The 25838-nt window shown below is 36.8% G+C and overlaps 2 protein-coding genes across 15 annotated transcripts in view; one reads left to right on the top strand and one right to left on the bottom strand.

Moving 5' to 3' along the window:
• SMC1B (structural maintenance of chromosomes 1B) overlaps positions 1 to 5191 on the top strand; it is a 35883-nt gene extending 30692 nt beyond the window's left edge. For 2 of the 3 annotated variants that reach the window (XM_068657898.1, XM_068657889.1), the window contains 2 exons: positions 288 to 439; positions 664 to 874. In XM_068657898.1, the coding sequence (XP_068513999.1) occupies positions 288 to 439; positions 664 to 868 (357 nt within the window). In that variant the 3' untranslated portion in view covers positions 869 to 874. Of the gene's footprint in view, positions 1 to 287; positions 440 to 663; positions 875 to 3739; positions 3843 to 4090 lie in introns of those variants that run through there. The other variant, XM_068657906.1, reaches the window with a different exon arrangement.
• Positions 5192 to 8669: 3478 nt separating this feature from the next.
• On the bottom strand, positions 8670 to 20189 carry FAM118A (family with sequence similarity 118 member A). Of its 12 annotated transcripts, none has more exons than XM_068658051.1 (10): positions 19767 to 19914; positions 19215 to 19372; positions 17924 to 18031; positions 17327 to 17382; positions 15736 to 15988; positions 14163 to 14384; positions 13475 to 13603; positions 12428 to 12713; positions 9512 to 9579; positions 8670 to 8901 (listed from the first exon to the last, which is right to left on the bottom strand). In XM_068658051.1, exons 3-10 carry the CDS (start codon positions 17957 to 17959, stop codon positions 8866 to 8868), a joined length of 1086 nt encoding a protein of 361 aa, XP_068514152.1. In that variant the 5' UTR covers positions 17960 to 18031; positions 19215 to 19372; positions 19767 to 19914; the 3' UTR covers positions 8670 to 8865. The 12 variants fall into 12 exon arrangements, with proteins under 12 accessions (XP_068514152.1, XP_068514082.1, XP_068514144.1 ...); XM_068657981.1 differs by having other exon boundaries at positions 9520 to 9579; XM_068658043.1 differs by lacking the exon at positions 9512 to 9579.
• Between the last annotated feature and the right edge of the window lie 5649 nt (positions 20190 to 25838).

Raw genomic sequence — 25838 nt, 5'->3', positions numbered from 1 at the left:
AAGTTTGAAAAACAAATTTATTTAGTAGGTAAAAGTTTGTAAATAACAAATATGTGGAGCCTTTTCAAAATAATTTTGTTAATTAGCTTCCTTGCTTGTGTTTCATTAAGAGGAATGTTCACTGGGAAGTTTCATAGCACTGCTCTTCAGTAAGGATGAACAAGTGTTTACAACAAATGAAGCTGATTTACCAGCTTCAAACCTAGCTCACTCAGTATTTAATCTTAGAAATACCCATCATAATAATTTTATAAATGTCATTAATATTGAAATGTATGCATTTCCAGGCATTCCTTAGTCCTGAAAATCCCGAGGAGCCTTACCTAGAAGGCATTGGCTTTAACTGTGTGGCTCCAGGGAAGCGATTTATGCCAATGGACAGTTTGTCAGGAGGAGAAAAAACTGTGGCAGCTCTGGCTCTTATATTTGCTATACACAGGTAAGAAATTCTTGTATTTTCCAAGTATTCGGCTGCTTAAGTTGCAAGAAAAAAGCATACTTATATATGCTACAAACCTGCTAATACAGCATACAGTCACTTACTAAAATCCCTTACCTGTCATTACTTTTTATGAGAATTTTATGATAGTAACTCGCAAAGTAATCAAAATGTTTATTAATATTTTTGCACCTAAATGCAAAGTACTGTATTTTCTTTCACAGTTTTCGGCCAGCACCTTTTTTTATTTTAGATGAGATAGATGCTGCCCTGGATAACACAAACATTGATAAAGTAAGTTGGTCCCTTTTACCTTATCCTTTTATTTGCAATATAATGGTATGTTTTGCAGAAGGATGGCTACTTACTGTTAGAGGTTGTAGGGGTAAAGAGATTGATTACACTGTGTTAACCCATTTCAAAATATGATATGTTTAGAACAGAAATAAAATGTTGTATATGAGGTGCTTGACTAAGGCTAGGTTTAAATTCATAAATCTAACAGTATCTTAATCATTCTCAAAACTGAATTGGAGAAAATAGGTCAGGACTATGAAATTACGCAGCATGAACGGGTGTGATAAAATCGAACATAAAGGTCATCTGTGACTGGGTTTGTTTAGTTGGAATTTTTAAGGACTTTGTGTTCCCTTAATACTAAGAAGCAGAAAGGAGCCTATCTGGGTGTTGAAAATCAAGTCATTCTATTACTGGAGTATTAATTTTATATATTTAATTTGATTGGCTTACTAAATATTTTCATCCTCATTAGCACCAATTAAGAGCTATCACTCCAGTCACTTTAGAATTCTTGTTTGATTGAAAAAAAGCTTCCAGTTGCTCTTGCTTCATTTTTTTTTCCTTTTGGTAGCAGTTAGTCACTAGAAAGAAAACTATGACAGAATACAAAGAAAGATTGCCAACTGTAGGTGTCAGTCTCTGGGAAGAGAAGACATGGTACATGGAGTCCTTGTTTAGGAGAGGAATCAAAAAGATCTCCACATGTACATGGATTTTTTTTAATTATGGAAATATTCCTTTCTACTAAAAGTAAGAGGCATATTTCTACCAGTATTAACAGTGATGTCAGTCTTGGTAGAACTTACTTAATGAGAGCAATTTTATGAACACCAAACAGTTTTGGTTTGTTTTCCTACTGGATATAACTGTGTTGTGTCAAGCGCACTGCAGAGTTTGCTTGGAGGGTACCTCTGTAGTAAACAGCTTAGGAAGATCCATTAGTTGTGCCTGCTGGATGGAAGAATTCCTTCTCAGAGGTTACTCACCCCTCAAGCCTTGGGAGACGCCTTTTCCAGAATCTAAGTTCCTTGAGGGTTTCACAGGATCCAAGTCCGTGAGGGGTACCCATCATCCGCTACTTTTGAGGAGATGATGTATGCTGCATGTGTTTTAACACAGTCTACCATGTTTCAGCGATACTAGATCAGATGTAATAGAACTGTAATGAAGATATCTAAGCAAGCATTAGAGTTAGCCTGTCAATTACGTGATTGTTAATGAGATTACAAATGAAGTGATCACAAAACACCTCCATAATCCAACAGGATACTTCTCTAGTTATTAGCCTTTCACTCAGGACCACTACGGCTTATCACAACAGTTGAAGGTGATGTGTTTTGGTTAAATACTAGTATTGCATTTTCTGGATGTTATTCTTAATTCTGGAGTCTTAATTCTGGCTGCTGAAGATTACTACAGAGTTAACCAGACTGCCTGCAAGTTCTCCTGTTTTACCTTTCTCATCAATTACGTATGCATTCTGTGGCTTCATTGGTAACGCTCTCTCTTTCCATAGAGACTACAAATTGTGCCTTAACGCAACTGATGATAGACACAGCAGTGAGTTTTCTGCAATTTGCCTCTCTCCGTAGGCTTATTCTGATACCTCTGACAGGAGAAATGTCCACTTCATATCTTGGAATATGCTAAGCAATATTCCTTCTCAGAATGCTATAAGCAATGAGTAGCCTAGTTTCTTAATTAAAACATATTTCTGATCTGATTGATTTACTTCTCTTTACATTAAAAAACACATTCATTGCTCACTAAGTATTTTCCAAAAGAGTCACATTAACAGTTGTTAACCAAACAGTTCCTGTCTGCTGCTCCTGCCACTGCATGTGGCATGGAAGGGGCTGGGGGAGTTTATCAAAGTGGCTGCTCTTTTTACATAAAGCAGGCAGCCTGTGATGGAGGCTGTAACGGATAGCTACTTAGCTACTTGCAGAGTAGCTGCCCATGTGATTCAGAACAAGGGTAACAAAATAGTGGTTTCCTAAATAAATAATTGTTTCATTAGTTTGAATATCTATCTAGAGCTGCCTGTAGGGAGAGTTAGACTACACTCTAAGCATGTATGAAGTGTCTTAAACTGCAGAATGAGCAAAACCAAAATTCCCTTCCCTGCTCCCAGCATCTTCCTTATCTCTTTCCTTATCAGTAAGATGCAGTTTTTATTAGCCTGATTCTGGAAAGCACCCAAATCTTCACAGGCATTTAATACAGCAAATGAGCAAAAATGATATGTGGAAATGTTATATGTTGCTGGTACTCTGTGGTATCTAGCTTTTATGCTTTGAATGAAGAAATCTTTTTCTTTCATGTTTTTCTGGTTTAAAGATTTGCTAAAGCAGATATTCAATAATCTTCTTGTAATTATATCATAAATTGAATGTTAATGATGTAATTCACTACAGGCTGTTCCTCAAATGATATCAAAGAATATCTTCCACCACACATGGATAAAACTGTACAGATTGACTAAAAAAGTACTTGTTTTCCTTTACTATGTAATTTATATTATAGGGTGCTGCCTTATTCAGTCTCCAGTTTATAGCTTATTATTTGTACTTTTCATTTTGCAGATCATTGGGGAAAAAATTGTCACCTACAATGTGGACTAACATCAAATGAATACTAGTAAACAACCAGTAACAGCTTTTTCACGTTTTTTTTTCAGATTTGGGAATTTCTACCTCCCTTCTAAATTCTAATACATAAAATAACTTCCATTGGCACTGATGTTCTTCTGTAGCTTTATTCATTGGAGTGAATGATTGTTAGCAAAGCAGCAAATCAGAGGGAGGTTCTTAATATGCATTGTATGTCTTAAGACAGTTTTCTCTTTTTTATCTTCCTTATTTCACAACTGAATCAATGACTTCCGATGCTAACGTAGTTCAGTTCTTTCCTCACCATTCCATGATTATAGTAATTACAGCATGGTTTCAGTTGGCCAGAACTAACTTTATCATTTGGCTTCTTTCTAAAGGTATCAAGTTTCATTAGGGAGCAGGCACATGAACAGTTTCAAATGATAGTTATTTCTCTGAAGGAAGAGTTTTATTCCAAAGCAGATGCATTGATTGGAGTGTGTGCAGAGGTAAAAATTATTAAGTTTTGTTAACTAACACAAGCTGGTTCTGTTGAAGTACCAATTTACATGTGCAGAATTACTAGTGAATTATGTATGAAGTTGTTGCCAGGTGTTTTCAGATGTAACTGCATGTACTGATTTGATGAAAAGACCACTTTGGTAACTCAAGCTCATTATTGTATCGCAGTCATTTATGAAGTGTTTACTTCAAGTAACAGAAATGTTCTGAATTATGTGATTCTTCCTCTTTTCAGCATGATAATGGTATGTTCAGTCAGGTACTGACTTTGGATCTTACCGAGTATCCAGATGACCAAGAAGAAATGGAGTCTTTATAAAAATAAACCAAGGATAACTTCAGGGCCAGGTGATAAGAAGCATGTTTACAGCTGACTTAAAATCTGAAAGTGGGTATTACAGATCAATAGATAAATGTTTACATTTAAAAAAAAAAGTGTTCTAAAACTTTGAGGGAGTCACTCATTGATACAGTTTGTTAACAAGACAGAGGTTCTTATTAAGTGTGTGTTATTCTGGTAAGCAAAGCCTTTTCCTCAAAGGTATTTTTTGTTTTTTTTTCTGTCTTAAGATGGACTATGGGTTCACATAAGCACACTGCATTGCAGAGAGTAAGACTTCTTTTTTTATGAGAAGAAATGTGTTTAGATTTATTTCCAGTGCATATTAACACTGGTCTTGTCAGGACCTTTACAGGTCTTTGTGGTGCAGGTGCATCTGTTTGCTTTCAGATAGTGGAAATAATCCTATCTTGGTATTTTAAAAACCAGGAATATAGCTAATGTCTTGCATGACTTGTGTGATGCCTTTAATATTTCAGCTGTCCCCTGATACCTTATGAAAAGAGTGAGCTTTACAAAAGCTTGCCTTACACATTTTTAGAGGTATAATGCGACCTGGAAAAAACTTCCAAGGTATTGTACCCTATCCACAACAGAGAAGAATAAAACAGGTGTGAGGCAGCTGCCATAGAGGTAGCAGCCTTAGAAAAAATTATCTGCTATTATTTTGCAGTTGAGCTGACAACTACCTGTTGTATAGCTGTCCTAGTCCCATCAATCTTACTGGCTGTGCTTCATCTAAGAAACAGCAATAACAAAGTTGGTTACAGAACATTATTTGAGAGCTAGAATCAATTAATCTGGCTTGGGTTTTATCTTGGTGCATACTGAAGACCTTCATTTGGCTTATGCTTGCTCCTAATTATATCTTGTGTTCATATACTAACTTCCTGTAGTCCACCATGCTTATTACACACTTACACTTTGTAATGTCTTGCTTCTATAGTGCTTGTTGCACATAATTAAACACTGGACGGTTGAGGTTACTGCGTAAGGAAGGAATGAAATATGAGCATTAGTGTGTTCCTATGGAAGGCATTTCAGTGACTTAAATGTATCCACTTAACTGTAGAGAAATGTTTATCAAATAGTTAATGTTGCTGCTACACTCCATTAAATAAAAATGATTTACTCTGAACATACTCTACAAGTTTGTAACACTTATTTAAACATCTTTTAACAAGCATGGCAGTGCTTTTATTGGTGTGAAGGATGAATAGAAGAGCTACTGCTAATGTTTTTTAAAGATCTTTGATCCAGATCAGTCTGCATATTGCAAATACAGAAGCTTGGGATTTTAACCATTTATGCAGAACACACAGTTGAAATAGAAAAATACAGGAAAGAACTAAATGTGGGAAAAAAGGTAAAAGCTACGTATATTAGCTACTATACAAGACTGGCATGGTTAATTTTTAATATTAGAGTATGTACTAGATTTCCTACCATCTCATTATGTAGCATAAACAAAACAGGATAATAAATGGTCAAGGAGACTGTTCAAGTCAGTAAGTATCTTAGACCCATTTTAAAAAAGTACAAAAAGAATCATCTAGAGTAGACTCAGCAAACATTTAACATGTCCAGTTTGTAGGGGTAGTTTCTTCACTGTACAGAGGTAGTAATTTGAATGAGGTTCTAAACATGTTACTCTTTTGCATAACTCATAAATCAAATGCAACAGCCTGCACCTTCTGTCCCTTTTGACTGTTTTAAACCCTGAGGTAGCTTTAAGGCAACCCTTTCCATACACTGTGGCTAAAATGTAAATGGATGACAATAGTCATGTGATAGGGGTATAACCCCTAAAATAATCCATTAATTACTTATCTGCTTTTCCAGATTCAAATGCAAAGCACTTGAGTAAGGAAAGACTGTTGTACAAGTCACCATTGTCTACAAAACCAAAGAATCACTAACGTTTAGTTGCAAGTTGATCCTTACAAGAGGAAGGGAATGTGGTTTTCTACTGTGGATCTGATCTGAGGCACAGGATAAAGTGCTACACGATTTTAGGGTACAGCTTAAACTGACCTCTTAAGGACTGACTATTTATTTGTAAGTTAAACTGATGCTTCAACCTGCAGCATAAGTGTTCTAATCTGATACAGCATTGTCCAAGCCAGCATGCCTAACCACTGAAACTACCCATTCATGCTGATTGGAGAGGGCAAGTTCCATAGGTTAGTCTTACCAGTAATGGTACATGAGGCTAAAAGACAATTTTCAAAAGTGATGTGTGCAGAAATGCAGTGTCTTAAAGGAGAGGATGCATATGGCCACCTTTCCGGCTGGTTTAACTTTAAAAAACACAGCTGAAAACATGTGAACGGGTAGTTGGGTTCTTTGGGTTTTGGTGTAAGATAGTATTCTTAAGTATGGTTTCTAAATATGGAATATTTTCTTCTGAGATAGGAGGAGGAGTGCACGCATATTGTTTAGATTGCTTTTCTATGTAAAGTATCTTCAGAACTTTCATTTGCCTACTTCAGAAAAGGGACAAGGACATACCACACCAGAAGAACTCTAACCATCTCAGTGGTGATTAGTGTAGAAAGAAGCATGTGTCTTAGTTTCAAGCTTTTCATTTTGTAAACATACAGACTACAGAACATGCAGAAGTTGTTTTCCATAGACTCATTTAGTTTTGAAAAGACCTCTAAGATCATCAAGGCCAACCATTAACATAGCACTGCCAAGGCTACCACTAACCCATAGCCCTAAGCACCACATCTACACATCTTTTAAATACCTCCAGTGATGGAGGCTCAACCCCTTCCTTGGGCAGCCTTTTCCAATGCTTCATAATGCTTCCAGTGAAGAAGTTTTTCCTAATATCAACCCTAGGCCTCTACTGGCACAACTTGAGGCATATTGCTTCTCAGTCAGAGAAGAGGCCAATCATCATTTCACTACAGCATCCTTTCAGGTAGCTGTAGAGAGCAATAAGGTCTCCCCTAAGCATCATCTTCTCCAGGATGCCATTGGCCTTGGCCACCTGAGCACACTGCTGGCTCGTATTCAGCCAGCTATCAACCACTGCCCCCAGGTCCCTTTCTGCCAGGCAGCTTTTCAGCTAGTCACTCATCTCCCAGCCTGTAGCACTGCATGGGGTTGTGCCCCAGGTGCAGCACCCAGCACAGAGCCTTGTTGAACCTCATACAGTTGGCCTCAGCCCATTGGTCCAGCCTACCCAGATCTCTCTGCAAAGCCCTCCTACCCTCGAGCAGATCGACACTGTGTGCACTGTCAGTAAGCTTGCAGTCTCTTTGTCCAGATCATTGATAAAGATACTGAAGAGAACTGACCCTATTACTGAGCACTGGGGGACACTGCTGGTGACTGGCCTCCAGCTGGATTTTATTCCATTTACAACTCAGTGGGCCCAGCCACCCAGGCCTATGACTTTCACTTCCCCATACAACATCACGTGTTGTGCACTCTCACAAGGCATTATAGATCAGCTCCACAAGGAACCTCAGAGAAACTTGCCTGAAGCAACCTCCAGGACCCCCAGATATAAATGGGTTCATATCAGTACAAAAATGACCCTGAATATGCTCTCCTGCAGACATTGAGGTGAGAGGCAGCTGACTAGAAAATTCCAGATCAGTGTTAGCAACTGAAGCAGTAATTCTGTCAGTCAAGTGCTGGAACAATTCAGTGTGAGGTAAAGTGACAGTAACTCAGGAAAGAAGTGAGCATACTGCCTAATGCTAGTCATTTGAGTAGTTCAGCTGTCATCGAAGTTACACACTAGAAGATGTCAGATACTTGATCAGATACTACCCTGTTTTATTCCCACTGCATTAAGACTGTCCATTATCTGCTGAGATAACTGGCAACATACTGTGTTTAAACAACCACTAGAATATTTCCATGAAAATATAGTGCAAAAGGGTCAGTAAACCCCCATGCATGCCACTGTATTTTTCTTGATTTCCCTCCCTGTAAACTCATGCCTTAGTAGACTGAAAAGTGAAAACGAATGCTTGTGCTAAAAACATAAAATAGGGAAAGTTACTGTGATGTAGGTTCCATAAATGCAAAACACTTCCTGCTCAAAGCAGCTTAGAGAGGTCTGAATCTTGCAAACTTGTGCTGACAGACCCCCCCTGAAGAAATCAACCTCATGCAGCCTAATTGCAGATCAGCTGATGAGAAAAAGAATTTTAAGAAATCCTTCATTTTAAAGGCAACTAACAGGTAGTTCCATAGTATGCCAACAGTAATTGACAGATCTGAACAGCACCTCCATTGTGCTTCAAATCACTGTATTCAGGCCAAAATGTTAAGAACTTGGTCCATCTGGCTTCAAGAACAGGCAGGTAAAACTTGTATCTATGTGCTGTTAAATGACCTTACAGATACAGTTTCAGTAGTTCACTAGTTCAGAAGTGCCTGCAGAGTGACTAGTATCACTCAAAATTTCACATGCATTACTATTTACATCCCTAGAAAAGAAAATGCTAAGACAGATATACGATTTTTATTCCACTTGAAACCATGGAAATACTTAGCTCAAAACCTTCAATGCAGAAATAAAACATCTGCTGTTAAAAACAGCAGATTTTAACTGTTTTGTGTGTGTTTTTCCCCCTCTCATTCAATAGTGGATATACCATTATCTGATTGCTCGATTCTCTTGGGAGAATCAGTACCATTTTCTCTTAATTTCCTTTTAGCACTGTCCATACATGAAGTTCCTGTGGAAAGAGAGGGGAAAAAAAAAAACAAACAGTAAGAAATAGTATTTTAATCATCCTATATACATGTTTTGTGAATGTGCATAAATATGTGTTTTTTGTTTTGTTTTGTTTTTATAAGCACTAAATATTTAAACACAATACTGGTCCACTAAGGTTCTTATACTTGGATTCTAACACCTAGTAAACATCTGCAGCAATTCAGTGACCCCAAGGCTTCTCCCAACACTGAGCTGTGGTACTAAGATATAAAACAGTAACTAGCTAATTATACAGCTGCCTTTTGAAGAAAAGGAGTTTTCTGGTTTTGTGTGATAATGCCTGTGGAGTTCACAGGCAAGAAGCTTCTGTAAAAAGTCTGGAGCTGTTACTCAAAAAAGCAGTTTTAGATATAAGCTACTGCTGAAGCAGAAACAGCAAAGGTGAACAGTAAAAATTAATGGAAGGGAAAGGCCCTCAAAGTTATGACATACATCACCTAAAACTAGTTTTGAATTTTTACTATGCAAAACTGTGTTAAGAAATTTTTAGCGTGATATGTATTCCAAAATGCAAGTATAACAGGTGCTAAAATTACTTGTAAGGAAGGTGGTAACTAAAAGCTCCTTACTAACTCACTAAGTTGAACTGGATTAAGTTGTTCTGGTTTCTTCTCCACTGGTGCCTGGTTGTGCATTCCTGAAAAAAGAGTTTATGACCTCATCTCAAAGAGGGATATGCTTAAAATCAAATTCCAAAATTAATCTGTTATTACACATGCCCATAAATATCTTGGGCCTTGCATAATTTTTTGGTTGTGGAAGAGTGGGGTTTTTCATCTCCTGCTGGCAGAAGACCCTTAACATGCAATAATGAAGTGATACTTCTATACAATTTTGATCCATTGTAATCCTGACACTTGCTGCAGCAGCACAAAGATTTTAGAAATGCTATGTTTTTGCTACGTTTTTAAGTTGAAGTGTTGTTTCAAAGGGATACTTTGCTATTTTATACAAAAAAAAAAAAAGTGAAGGTATTATTGCTCTGCTTCAGAGGGACCACAGAATTGTAGGGGTTGGAAGAGATCAAGTCCTATCCCGCTGCCAAAGCGGGTTCCTTAGAGCAGGCTTCCCAGGTAGGCATCCAGATGGGCCTTGAATATCTCCAGAGAAGGAGGAGACTCCACAACCTCCCTGGGCAGCCTGTTCCAGTGTGCTCTGTCACCCTTATGATGACGTTCTTTCACATGTTGGTGTGGAACTTCCCTGTGATCCATCTTCACAAAGGATCACAAAGATAATTGTACAACCCTTCAAAAATTCACCTTTACTATTACATACCTTACATGAATGTCATCTTTAAAAAGAGAGAATCTACATTTGGGAATTTAAGCCAAAACTCATCGATGTTAATATCTTAATTTGATCAGCGCTAATATTTTTGATATGTTTGCTGGAGTTTGTCATTTTACTGACTGATGACACCCAGCAGTTACCTGCTACTATATAGAAAGAAGAGAAAGAATCTGTTAAGTAGACTTTTACAACTAAATCAGAGAATTGCACAGTTGTCATTTGATTACACTGTAAGTTACAGACTTATTTTTGTATCTCTGGTAGATAATGAAACTTTGTGAAAATAAGAACACTGTTTATCCAACAGCGTTGTGCTGTCCACTCAATCAGCATCTAGAGAAGGGTGAGACACAGCAACAGCACAAGTTAGCATCCAGTTATTGCACCTTTAAGGTAATGCCCCAAAATACCAAAGTTATATTTCTTTCATATAGCCTGACAAGTTTCTTGTGCTATTTTTAAAAATAGATTTTGCATAAGAACCCCAGTTTAAAACAAAAACACACAAAAAAAGGAAGAAATACTTTTATGGGCAGTAAGAAATCACTGAAAGTTCATGAGTAGGGGAAAGAAAAGAGTTCCCTGCAGGATAAGCCCTGAAACAATAACAAAATAATATATTGTCAAAGTCTGTTATAAAGCAAAAGTGGAAATAATGAAACCTGGCAGTTGGGTACCACAGAGAGTAGTTACATCTAAAATCAGTTTTCTTTGTAAATAAGTCCCTTTGGGACTTGTAAATAAGAACAACAAGAGTTAGAAGTCAGAGGTCCCTCTTCTTGGAAGTAGTATGCCAATCAGTAATCCCACTGAATGAAAAGTGCAGCATTATGGTCTGATCTTGCAGTCATTTCCAACAATAATCACCCTTTTTATTTCATATTTAGAGTTCAGTTACATATATTTCTCACCCTGTTTTGAGCTCAATGGCTGCTGTGCAATATATTGGATAGTCTGGATTCCACATACTCTAGATACTTACCAGACTATGAAAGTATATGCATAACAATCAACATTAGTGTGGCAAAGACCAAACAAACTAGCAGGCTAAGGCTATTTCAGTGTCTGACATTCCACCCCAATGTATTTTTCAGTGTCTACACTGCAGACAGACCTTCCAAAACCTAGATGCTATAATACTTTTCTAGTTTTCATGGTCAGAAAAATCTAAGCCAGTCTAAACGGACTTAAAGAAAGCCAGTCTAAATGCACTTACAGAAACCATTACATAGTTTGGGCTTTTACCTGTGATCTTCTTTTGTAGAGAGCAAGGGCAAGATATCTGCTATGCACCACTTTGCAATAACTGTAGACAAAGCAGTTTCACTGACATGATAAATAAGATTTTTGAAATGAGATTCTTCCCAAGGTTATTTTCCCCAGCTCTCTGAATAAGCCATAGTAGAACTGTCCTTGTTTGGAAAATGGTAAAGAAATCTCTCTCCTTTCCTTCAAATTGCTCTTTTTCTACTGTTTTATACTAAAAATTTCTTAGCCATAACAATAGAGAGCCTTAAGAGATGAGAGACCACAGGATGCAAGGGAAAAGGAAAAAAAAAAAAAAGGCGGGTAGAAGGATCTACTTGGTTAAACTTATCTTGTCTATGCATAGCTGTTACCTTCTGCAAAGGTATTGAATTATTTCCCATTCTAGCATAAAATACACTCTACAGAACATCATTTACTGTCAAACGGTGGAATATTATTCCACAGTTCCTACTTTTCTTTCACAAAAGACTATGCTTACACTCAGGTATTCTAACACAGTCCTAACTGTGTTAAGCTAAATGCTACTGGGTGTACTGTTTACATCCTTTTCTGATTTAGTTTCCCACTTTAAGCATAATCATGAATTTTGGGTCAGTTTATCCCACCAATTATTATATATTTTTTTAATTATCTTTTACTACTATGACACATATAATGTAATACTCAATATACAAGAATAGTCCAGACCAATAAACAAACATGAGAGAGAGTATCTTAACCAAATACTACAAATAGACAAAAAGAACTTACAGAAATGAATGTGGTTACAGCTTTGGCATGTGTTTCAGTTCTACAAGTCAATAATAAATGGAGATGTTCCACAGGCCTAGTGCTAGCAACACACACTGTCATCATTTCAGCCTAACTGTTCAGATACAGCATCCTGCTGTACCTACTCTAAATTTTCTGAATTAATACATTACCTGGACTTCTGTGCTTGCAGATTTGAGTAGTCAGATCTTGTACATACTCCAGGAATTGTTTAAAGCAGTCCCCATAAGATACTACTTTTATTCCATGCAGAAGCATATCTGCCTGGAGCTTAAAAAGGTGGTCTTCGTTTTCTTTAAGCACCAGCATGTAATGTTCTAAATCCACCTTATTCTTTACAGTATAAAGAGAAAGAGCTTGGAATATCTGATCACGTAGAGTCTCTCCACAGCCCAAAAACAAAAAAGACTTTGTTTGATACAAATTTTGGATAACTTCCTGTTCAGAAATATAAAAACAGAAGAGCTACATTTATTTTGACAGCCAAAAGATCAAAGTAAGAGCTTTTAAAATGCATCAGGCATAAAAGGAGAAGCAGAGCATCTATCACTATTGCACTGAATTAAGTATATATTTTAGGATTGCAGCAAACTGACATTTCATAAGCACTGTTTCTACAAAACAATAAATCCTCAAAATCAAAAGCTACCATAGAAAATTATGTACATATAAATATTTCCAGTAAGGACATTTTAAACAGAAAGAATAATGATTATAGAATATTAGACTCCTGGTAGGTCAATCAATAAGTACAGAAAACTAATATTCTTTACCGAATGTTTTATTTCTCCAAACATGTAACACACCATTAAGGATCCAAGATCTGGACCTACTTATAGCTTATGCCCCTAAAAAATGAACCCAAGCTACCATATGGTAAAATATGATAAAGAATTATTGCAATGATGTCTGATATTCTGGGTCTGGTGTTCTTAAGATAAATTCAAAGAGCTTTAGAACTAGCTTTAGAACTATGACATACAACTGGGGTTTTTAATTGTGACTTGCAAAGAAGCAGAATACAGGGGCATACACTGCCCTAGGAACATAACTGGCTTTCTGAATAATGTCATTTTTCTGTGTCCCAATTATTTAAGCTAGGGTTTTGTTGGATCATACAGACTAAGGTAATGTGTATGAAATGACAAAAACAAAATAGTTTGGAAACACACAGTAAGAATTTTAAAGATCACACAAACCATGACTTCAGGATCTTGAGTAACATCCTTATATCCTGAAGGATCTAGCACCATTCCACAAGGATCCGTATACAAGCCATGAATATGAAGAACTCCATATTTTATATGACCTCTTGCCCACTGAAGAACCTAAAGAAAATAAAACATTATGTCTACTATAGTGAGATATTGCAAAAAATATACAACTGTCCTAACATCTAAACCCACTTAAAGCAGAAGTAACTTCTGCATTTTTCCTGCAGCAAGAGTTTAATTTAATCCCTAAGCTTATTTTAAATTACAAAGAGGTGATTACTGATACTGAAGATAGTTGCAGCTTTTCAGTCCAAACAAGCATTCAACCAACAAGCAAATTCCAGCAATGCTGACAGAAAATATATGAAAAGCAAATCAATTATCAGCTAGGTGAAATCTTATTTGTGATTGTTACAATTATTTCGTGAAAGTTATCAGTTTTTATTTTTCCAGGGAATGTAGGGAATGTTAATAAACATGCTGCTGAAATGTCATTTGGTGATTTGTTATCAGATTATTAAGAATAAACAAATACTGAAAATAAATGTTAGTGCAACAGCTGTTAACTTAAAAGTATGCTTTAACAATTAAGAAGTTTTAGCCTTAACAGGCTTTACACAGGAAAACAATCTGTCAATGAAAACTCAGAGCTGCCTTCTCTTTTAAGTCATACCTTATCCTTATCTTTCAAGTCCAAAGACTCCATAGGTTTACCCTGTTGATGACCAAGTATTTCAAGTAAATTGTCATAATTTGTAGTCAGAACCATTGTGCCTCTCTCCATTAGTCTCAGGACTGATTGCAGAACAACAGGGTTCTGAATGTGTTGTTCTAAGTTATCAAACACCTCCATTAAGCAATCCTGGAAGAAGTTGGGCTTTGTATCCCCAGTACACTGAAGAAGGAAAAAAAAAAAAAAAAAAGAAAAAAAAAGATGAACACTTCATAAGTAGGACGTGTGACATTATGAATACCTCTAACAGAAAACCCATATTTACTTAATTCCAAAGCATTTCTTTAAAAGAGAAATAGGTGTAATAACCTAGGAACTCGCACAGCACATAAAGCATAAATGTTAGAATGTACAAAAAAAATCAGAAATAATCACAAATTATTCAGGTGCTCTTGCCTCCACTTTATACCACTTAAAGTAATACTGTAGTTTGCTCAAGGAAGTTTGTAATGTAGGTACAGTAAAACCAAATTGTTTTGCTACAGTTAAATCCTCACTGTAAAAAAAAAAAAAAAGGCACAAAAAGCATGAAGGTCTGCTGTCCTAAAAGCACTGGTGCTTTTTTTTTTTTTTTTTTTTTTGCCCTGAGTACCTGCTGGGACAGACATGAGCATGCATCAATTCTATAAAATGTACAGACTTCATATTCAATAAACACAGAACAAATGTTTACACCTCAAACAGTTACTGCCTACCTACATGGAAACCTCACCTTTCTCGATATGCTTTTACTGCTTTGAAGATCAGCTAGTGTACTAAAATTATCATTCCCTAGATGTGAAGTTTGTGATATACTACTACAGGGTGTGGGTTGTTTTGTGGTTTTGTTTGTATTTTTGCTTCCCAATTGTGAAAGAATTTCTTAATCATTAAATCTGCTGCAAAGCCTAACAGACTCCTCCCAAAAGGGAGGTTACTATTATACTTCACCTGTAGAGAAGCTTGTAATCCTCACCACCTGTTGCAGAACATCACATTTACATCACTCTGCTTCTATGTCACTAATTGGCAAAGACTTGGCAAACCTATTAATACACAATCTGAAAACCTCTGGGGCCTAGAATCAAAAGCTGAGAACCCAGGCATGTATGGACTGACTTCAGTGAAGTGTGAGCTACAGCAGTTCAGTTTGTGTGATCTAAAGCTATCAATGGGGTCTAAGTCTACCTGTATTTTCACGGTCTCACTACCTTTAGCAAGCAGAGCTGTAAGTTCCTCTTTCAATGGCAGGCAACATTATGGAGAATATTTAATAGTCAAGACTCTTGCTTGCATTAATTATGATGAAAGCTTACTTACACTAAAACACAGGTGTTTTGTTGTTGTTATTTTTGTTTGTTTTGTTTTGTTTTTAAGCCTTTCCACGTGTTCAGTTTACTATATGAGTATGAGCAAAATTTCTATTTTAAACAGTAAAATTTGAGTTTTGGCAAACAGGCAAAAACTTTAGTTGGTAACAAAGTAAAAATGTATAATAATTCCAGAAGTCAGCATATGTTATAAAAACACTCACTGGTGACATTTTCCTGATGAGATCATGTGCAACCACAAGCAGGTCTCTATCTTTGATCACTTCTTTACGAAATTCAGCCATGTCTCCTGGATGCAGCACCTCCAACTGTTCTGCTACTTCAATTACAGCCTCATTGCAGCTTCTCCAGGAGCACAGCGCTGGGATTCCTGGTGCAACAGCAGCACTTACTCCAGTTCCAATTACAAGAAGAAGGTCCTGAGGCTGCTTTGTTATTAGGCTTTTTAAGAATTTTCTCAAAAGAAGCAAACAAAAAACACAGATCATTTTCTGCAGTTTAGCACATTTTCTACTTCTAACTTGTCTGAAGATTTCCTGTCACTCAAGAAGTCTGTATGAGATATTAACACTTGTGCAAAATATTGAACACCCAGAAGGAAGTGAGTCCTCCTCTTCTGTGCAGAAGCATGGCAGCAGTTAACAATCTTCCCCAAAGTTAAAATGGACTTCTCCCCCCATGTTAACATGCATAATAAAAGCCGTAAGATGACAGCAACTTTAAATCACTAATACTTTTGAGACCCAAAACAGTTGACTAACAATTTTCAGTTCACTGGGCTAGCCAGACACCATTTCAAACGAAATTTTGAAAAAGCAAAGGACTGCCCAATCATTTATTTAATGCACAAGACAGAAAGTAATTAAAACTATTAGAAATGGGAAGGTTCTACTATTTCAAACAAAACTTGTTTTTATCTAGCAAAAAAAGAAAAAAAAAAAAGCAGTGTATTTATTCCCACTTATTCTCACATTAGGACACACAAACATAAGAACAGTCATGCTTGTTCAGACCAAGGGTTTATCTAGCCCCCTGTTCTGATGCTACAACCCACAGGTTACAGCCAAATGCACCTTTGAGAGTATCCCAGTATTCACTGAACAAGACAGCAGAAGAAACTACCACGAGAGTCTGGCTGTGTTTCAGTAATAATCCTGATGTTTATACAAAATAATTCCATTTAACCCCTTATTCCAAATATGTATTTTAGCACCAAGCCAGTGTAAAAGAACTGATGTTTCCTCACCAATTATTCTTTCCATCATTACTTTGCAAAGAAGTGTAAAGACATTTAAATCACTGTAGACAAACAAAGATTTCAGTAATAAAAAAACCTCAACATTCCCTTGACTTTCAAACCTACCTCTACAGTTAATTACTGTTAATCCAGTATCACAGTTCTTCAATACCTCTTATTTCACAATCACCTGAAACTAACTAAAACTGAAACATTTAACTTGAAATGGCCTCAGGCAAAGAAATTAATAATCCTGTTCATAATGGTAATGCTTGTAGCTAAAGCCTACAAAGAAAATATTGTTGATAACCCCCTTGTCTTCCTGCTACATTGAGCAGGAATTGTTTCTACTCAGCAAGCATATTATTCATGCCCCAAGAACAAATTAAGCAAATAAGAAGCACATGGTTAGAGGAGAAACTAGTTTTTGAAGATCATTTCAAGTTGTCAAGTATGATGTTGTTCTCATACTTGACTTTCAATAATGTATTTCCATTATGTTTTCAGATTTTCATTAATAGTTTTGCAGAATAACTAGTCTCTGCAACACTAGTTACCTGGATTTTTGCTCACTTCTAATTGTTGACCTTTCCAAAGAATCCATCTCTGAGCCCTAAGTAAAAGAAAAAGTAAAATAACTCTTAATGCATCTACCTTAGAACAGCATTAGTCAGCATTTCTGTTTATTTTTTATCAAGTATTTAAAATTATTTTTAAAAAAATTAATCTCTCTATCATGTCCCAGTTAAGCAAGACAAACTGCCACAGTTCCATGTTAGCTCAGCCAGTCGGTATTTTGAAGCTAATGGAGACGGGGCTTTTAACACATCTTGAATTTAGATACAGGTGCATTTCAGTTAAAGTTTATCATAACCACAAAAATGTTAATTCATTTCAAATAAAAGAATGCTTTTCTTAAAAATAAGTAATCGCACACACAGATTCTTGATCATAGAAGACCTAACTGCTAAAAAAAAAAAAAAATTGAATAATCAAGACTTAATTTGTAATTATTATTAATTACCCTACCACACCAAAATATAATGAAAGAAATGAAAAATGTTCTTGAGAGCGAAAATTCTTTTCCCAAAATCAAGCTGATAGACAAAATATTAAGTTCAACATTTCATTAAAAAATAAAAACAAACACCTACAAAGCCAGTTTTCCACAGGAACCTGAAAGATCTCATCAGGTGCTTCTAGAACAGCAGCTACACATTCAGATTTTAGAGTTCTGCATGTTCTGAACAACTCAGTGCAGCCTAAAACAAGTACTACATTTTTATTACCGTAAATTACACTATCAAAACACTAACATTATAGACACAACAAATAATAAAAAAAAGAAAACATACTTTTCAGATGAGAAGTTCAGCATTTATAGTTTTAATAAGTCTCCCTCTAGTAAAGGCTATTAGTAACTCCTATTTCTATGGTTCATTTTGTTTAACATATGCCATATACATAAGCAAAGTCACAAATATTAAGCAGGCAACTACAATTCACACTGCAAACCCCTGTAAGTTTTCATCTTGTATGCATTATTCACACTAACTGACCCAGAAGAAACAGAACCCTGCACAAGGATCTCAGCAATGGGTTCTCTGTAAGTCAGACATTAAATGAAATTCCTAATTCTACCTTCTAGTTCATTGAAGCTCTATGATATGTTTCAAAGGCAGGACCAGTCTGAGCTCTTTATTCAAAAACACATAGTTAAAATGAAGAGAAACTCTGCTACCAACTGTAAATCTAGAATTAAGACACTCTGGAGTTATTCTAGGCTTTTACTGTTATCATCAACATTGCAATTGTGTCTCATACTCTGAAGTCCATAAGAACACAGAAACATTTGCTCAGGGCTTCACGTTACAAACACAACACATCAGATAGAGGGGAAGAAAAAAAAAAAAAAAAAAAAAAAACAAAACAGTACCTAAATAATCAGGAATCTGATCTAATTCGTTTCACAAGCTAATAGCATTTAGGCAGATAACCCTGCATCTCTCCCCACCATGACGCTCAATATCCTTATTTGTCTCTGCGGCTTCCAACACACGATTAGCAAGCTACTGTAACACTACTCCTCCTCTCAAGAAGCTCATTCATCAGGGTAAAGTCCAAGATGTCATCTTTCTATAACAATTTTTAAGTATAGAAAACTTTCTTTTAGTCTGTCTCTCTCCAACAATCTTCTCAAGCCAATTTCAATCTAAAGCATAAGAATAATGTTGACAAGAGACTTTGGCTACAGTATCAATACTTAGAAATCACAAAGTTTTATTATATTAATTCTTAGGTTTGTTTTTATAAGGGACATATTTTCATTTGGCTTTGAAACCCACCTTAGTTTGTGGCCGCCAAGACTGCAGACCCTAATTCCCCAGAAAACCACCCTACCAGACCCTGTGCTTCCTACGGCTACTTGCCAACTCCAAAGCTCACCTGATGAAAGCTAATTTGGAAGCAGGAGGCCTAAGCCTGGAGATCATCTGACACACAGACATCAGCATTTCTGAGGAAAACATCCAAGGATTCTTTTCAAGTAGAAAAATCTTTTCTTGTGGCAGTATTTTCTCCACACTCCATTTGCAAACAGCATCCTATAAAAGCACTATACTATCAGCTAAAGAACACTACCACGCTTAATACGTAGAATAAGCAATCTCAAGCAAAATACTCAAAGATCTGGAGAACAAAATACCTTTCTCTACAGAAAATGTATGAGTTCCCAATCCAAAAACCCCTCATGAGGGAAATGGGACTCGTTTACTTAGAAAAGAGCCTGCTTCATTGAAGCATTTGGGAGAAAAAAATAAAAATAAATAAATAAATAAATAAAAACCTGAACAACTACACGATTAACTTGCCCAAACGAACAAAACGCTATCACCACCTGGTGCTTTAGACCTTAGTAGTGGCTTTTACCCGCCTGAGGCTTCCTGAGGCAGCTCGGGGACGAACTAGCGGCCGCCCTCCCCCCACCGTGTAACGAACCGCAGCTGAAAGGACTCGGCTCCTCCACCCGCCGGCTCCCGCCAGCTCCCGCCGCCACCGCCACCACCGCCCCTCGGCCAGCCCCGCAGGCAGAGGCGGAGCCAAACACGGAGCCGGGCGCGGAACGGCGGCTTAACGGCCTGGCCGGGCCGTTCCGTGCCGGGCCGTTACCTGCCGTTACCGGCTCTCTGCCGCCATAACGACAGTGGCACCGCCCCGCCCGGCCCCATGCCCTCAGGGCCGGGCTCTGCCGAAGTTTCACCCGCCGGTTGGGAAACAGTCGCCGCGGCAGCGAGGGGCCGGCCCGGCGCGGTCCCTACTAACACTGAAATGTATTAGGGTGATGAGAAAGCAAAACAGAAAGGAAAAAAAAAATAAAAAAGACACGTCAGAATTACCTTCAGCAGACCTGATCAGGGGTAGGCTTGATTCTGTGATGTGCTGGCAGCAGGTGGAATGTGTTATCTGCAGGGACAGCAACACTGGGTGTTGTTCAAATACAGCTAGCTTGCCTTAGCTAGGCACGTTCAAAAGCCAATAGCTAAAGCTCTCCTCCTCTTCTTAATCTCTCGAAGCCTAAAAACTCAACGTTCCTTCACCATGACTTATTATGGTGTTTGATTAACAATATTTACCTCAGTTCCACCATATTTTCTAGCAGCAGTGTCCAGCTTTATTTGCACTGCTGCATGTTGCGCCTAGGGGTACTTTGAGCACAAATTGTACCCCTAAATTCCAGTTGAACTGTGTTGAAAACATGTCATTTTCTAACTCTAATTTCTTAACAGGACTTTTCAGAGATACCTGTGAAACCAGTTTAATGGACTTCTGAAGTATTGAAGTACTTATGAGAAGAAGCTTCCTAAACATAGGGTGTAGATAATTTTTTTCCTATAGTCCTATTGTTTTGGAGTACAGTCAGGATTCAGAGGAGCTGTATGCCTGTATGATAGTATATGAGCATTCTCTTTCATCTGTCAAATATCAGTGTTGTATTGATATTCTGATGTAGATTTAGGAAGAATTTTGGTAAGGATGGCCAGTTTTACAGATGAAACAAACAAACAACAAGAAAACCCACACTGTTTATACTCCATAGCCTGTGATACTTTTGGCAAGAATATCTGTGTTTACCCCACTGACTTTACTCTTAGTTTGCATAAGAACACTGTGTCCTCATGAAATGTTAACGTAATCTTCCCAAAAAAGTGTCATTTCTCACTTAGTCATATTTTATTGTTACTATATTGCACTGTCCATAGAAAGTCTTCACAAACATTTGGAGAAGCACATTCATAGTGATAAGAAGGATAGAACATAGGATCAGAGAGAACAGAAAGGGAGAAGAAAGAATACAGTCTAACCCGTAGTCCAACCTGAAAATTTAAGATTGAGTGAGTTAGAGGAGCCCTACAACACTTCTAGCTATTTTGCCTCTCACCATTCGCTGTTGCCAGTCAGAAAGGAATTTTAACATGATGGTATTTAGATGAAATATTGAAAGTCAATGATCTTGTGTTTAAAAAAAAAAAAAAAAACAGGTGATATTCTGCTCTGAGACCCCAGTGTGAAACCTAGCATCATTGTGCTTGGAATGCTATTTGACACTGCCTTGCAATAAAGTAGGAATGTATTACTAAATAATTTGCTGAATATCTTTGAATATTTTGCTAGCTGTGGATAGGAGTCATATTGCTAAATATTTTCCTGAGCTTGAGACTCAAGGTCAGACCCCCTGTTGATTTACAATACTTAATATTCTTCTTTGTTTCACATTAATGGAAAAAGCAATAGGAGAGGAAATATTTGTGAAGAAAAGCTCTTAAAAGTTTTTCAATTTTTCAGTCTGTGCCAATTAATCTCAAAAATGTTATTACCTTTTCCTGTAAGTCTTGTCCCTTTTATATTCTTAGACTACAATAACTATTATTTAAAAACAGCAGCAGTAATCACAACAATAATAAATTATATAAGCTCTAGATTTCACTTGCAAGTGGTTGCAAAAGTCACTAAGGACAAAGAATATCAATACTTTCCAATTAAATACGGTCCACATATATCCAGATAAAATAAAATCAAAAGGAGCTTTCGTATAGTTTTCCAAACCTACAAGGAGACAACAGTGTATTATTTTTTCATTACATTTTTCACAGAATCACAGAATCACAGAATTTCTAGGTTGGAAGAGACCTCAAGATCATCGAGTCCAACCTCTAACCTAACACTAACAGTCCCCACTAAACCATATCCCTAAGCTCTACATCTAAACGTCTTTTAAAGACTTCCAGGGATGGTGACTCCACCACCTCCCTGGGCAGCCTGTTCCAGTGTCTAACAACCCTTTCAGTAAAGAAGCTCTTCCTAACATCTAACCTAAAACTCCCCTGGCGCAACTTTAGCCCATTCCCCCTCATCCTGTCACCAGGCACATGGGAGAACAGGCCAACCCCCACCTCTCTACAGCCTCCTTTAAGGTATCTGTAGAGAGCGATAAGGTCGCCCCTGAGCCTCCTCTTCTCCAGGCTGAACAAGCCCAGCTCCTTCAGCCGCTCCTCGTAGGACTTGTTCTCCATAGGACTTGTTTCATTACATTTCCTTTCCCTTATGGCAGCGACAAGCAAACACTGTTGCAAGAATACTGGCATAAAGTTGATAACAAATGTCACAGTTAAAAAAGAATGATAAAGTGTGTTGAAACTTAAACTCTTAAATTAGAAGGATTTTCTTCCAGGAAGCAACAAAGAAAGGTGAGTGGTGTCACTGTAACTGAGAAACTCAGTGACAGGTAGAATATGTTTTAAATTACATAGCTACAGAAGCTTACCACTTGATTCAACCTAAGATTTATCTCTCCTATTACGGTAAATTCATATGTTTATCCAAATGTACCAAACAATATTTTAATTCAATTGCTTATTTTGGTCTTTCTTGCTGCTTTTGGAAATACTGCTTAAATTGATGTAATCAGGATAAGCAATGCAGCTGGTTGTTTTTGGCTAGAAGAGGCAATGGGTCTGGTTATTCAGCTGTGTTTGTATGCAATGAGATGTAATGTTGATTTACTTTTGACATCTTGCTGTTTAATAAGTTATGATAAAATAAATCCTTGCTTATATTATGCCAGATTCTTCTGATTTAAAAGAAAACAAGTAAAACTCTCAATTAAAATTTATTGAGCTTGCTGAGAAGTATCTTTAAGACACCAACCAACACGTTTCTTAAGTTTCTTCATAACAGGAAGCCCATATGCCCCTGTTGATTGAGATAAAATTCCTTCAACATGCACAATGAAGTGGCTAGTTACTCCCTGATAGTTGATTAGTCTTTTCTAACTCAGAGCTGGCTGGATCTTACTAGTTTGTAATCTTCGTAAACAGAAGAGCTTGTAAAATGCTTTGAAGAAGAAAGATACTATCAGAAATTCAAAGTATGTTTTCAAAAGCCAGTATCAGTTCACTTGGAGTTTAACTATGATTGAATATAGAAATGAATTTTCTAAGGCAACCTTTAAATTGTTACTTCCAGAATTGTATGTGCATAAGACCTGCAAGATCTAGTGACAAGATCTTTAAAATAACCCAGTATGTAAATGCAAGTGCACATTTGAGTTTGCTTTTAAAATTGCTAAGTGATAAGTGCATCCCCAGTGACAGATGCTTACAAAGGTTTCCTTTGTTGTCTGCAGAGAACTCTTACTTAATAGAGCATAGCTACATGCAAGTTTTGCATTACTTTCCACCTACCTCTCTCACATTGTCAGTTCTTCCGTGTACACAATTTGCTAATGCTGTCCTATGCTTTCAGTGACACAGGGAAAAAATGACAAGCTGCATCTTCCTGGGGAAAAAACTGTTGAAGTCTGTGTTGAATAGCAGTATAAGCTTTAATAGTAAAAGAATTTAATAATAGATTTGACTTTACAGTGAATACAGGATACAATGACACCCCTTTTAGGATCAAACACAACCTGTTAAATTCATTTACCATGGCTTTTTTTTTTTTTCCAATAACAAATTAAAAGAGAAAATCAGTTTTCTAGAGTACAGTAACATCAGCATTAGTGAGAGTATAATCATTTCAGTGAAGTCAAATATGGAAAAATACATTTACAAAAAAAAAAAGGTAAATGGTGAGGGAAATTAGCTCTGTTAATTGCAGTCTTTCTGACCTTGAACTATTTATAACATAGACTGAATATTTGAAAACTAAGGAGTGTAACTGACTGGAATGTCCTTTTATAACACAGGTGGCCTTTTGCACCTTTTCAGGAAAAAAACAAAGGAGCCCTGTCACAAGGCCCATATCATTTCTGAATTGTGACAATGCATGAAGCAGTGCAGTGTGAAAGGGAGAAAAGCTCTTGCTAAGGAGAGACAGAATTGTAATAAAGTAGGAAAACCAAAACCAAATAGAAGACAATGCAAGAAAAAAAGGTAAAATGATGGAGACTTGAAAGAATGGATTTAAAACAAGCGTGTTACTGTAAACACTGGTCAGAGAGAAGGCTAGGAAGTTGCAAATAATCAAATTTTGTCCAAGTAAGTTGCTGCTTGGTGAAAAACAGTACTAGGTAAGAGAAATGAACCTTAGGAACACTATTTTGAGAACTCATGGGTGAACTGGAATAAAGATCTTTCTTCTGTGTCAAATATCTGATGTAGAAAATGTTTGCCAAAATAGTTGCAGAAATAAGATATACATAAAATAAGGACAAAGGCAGAGGCTAGTCTGCTGTGACAACACCAGAGATGTGGTAATAAGTAATGAGTTGTGGTTTGTTTCTGGTTTTGTTTTGTTTTGTTTTGTTTTTGAGTTGGTTGAAATTTTATGGTCCAATGGCTACTTTTTATTACCTAGTCACACATTTAACAAGTTTAAAAACATGGTCAACGGATAAACAAGTGGAGAGCTACATAGGGGACCAGCATGTGTCCATGTCCAGTATACAGTACAGATACTAAGTAGAGAAGCATATCTTAAGATCCTGGAATTTCTGGAACCACAGCAAAAGGTAGCCTTGAAAATAGGAATCAACACCATGACCCTGCATAGTGGTGGCCAGCCAACCTGGCTATCCAGTCCAGTGTACTGATGGCTGGGGAATTGTTCGAATAGTGATGCTATTGATTGCTCAGAACTCACGTTATTTTCTAACAACAAAAAAAAAAAAAACTAATTTGCGGGTATAGCTGCAGTTGTCTATATTCCTAATAAATTCCTAAAATGCAGTCATGACAAAGTCTATAGGGAAACTGCAAATGTAGCACTTAAGTCCAGGAATGCAAGCCAAATCTTACTTAAGAAGCAACGTTCTTTGTATCCAGCCATCTGCCGTGCCTTATACTCTGTACTATACCTAAAGAGAATGAAGGACTTAAACAAAATGAAGAATCCACCACCCTGCTGTTACATTTGCTTGGATTACCATCACCAACATATGAGAAACGTGTCATATATAATTTTTGGCGTGAGATATCTCAGTTAAAATTCTCATTTAAATCCATGATGTAACAATGTGTTTTGCTGTAATGTGTCATCTTGTTCCAATAAAGACTAAGGTCTTTATCTGTTAAAAGGCAGATACAGGCCTATGATTCAGGGATATTTGGATGCTTATCTCCATTTTTTCATTTGAGAATCTGGGCCTTCACACAGAAACCTGTAGATACTATAACACAGAAACAGGACATTCAGGCAGGATTATCATAGCAAAGTCTTCAGGCCTTAGTTTTATCCATATGAATTCTATGTAACAAAAAAATTCTTGAAAAGGTATAATATGAAAGTCCTGCTTCATACAGAACTAGAACAGCTAATAAGTTACTTTTGAGTTTTCAAATTTTACTTGAGTTTATTCACTACTGTAAGAAATTCCTGTAATCAGTTTTCATTCTTTTATTTTGCTGTCTCCAAGCCTCCAATGAGGCATCAAAAAATATTTATTAATTTTTTTTTTATTAATTTGGTGACTAGAATCTGTTTTCTTCTACTTCCTTGCATTTTATAGTGCCTTAAATATTCAAAGCACAGTTTTCACTGACTTCAGTGGTAGCTGAGAACATTAAGTATTTC

This window comes from Anas acuta, chromosome 1, assembly GCF_963932015.1.
Source record: "Anas acuta chromosome 1, bAnaAcu1.1, whole genome shotgun sequence".
In the NCBI taxonomy this organism is placed as follows: Eukaryota; Metazoa; Chordata; class Aves; order Anseriformes; family Anatidae; genus Anas; species Anas acuta.
The sequence above is the reverse complement of the archived record's forward strand: the minus strand, read 5'-3'. Positions and strand labels throughout refer to the sequence as shown.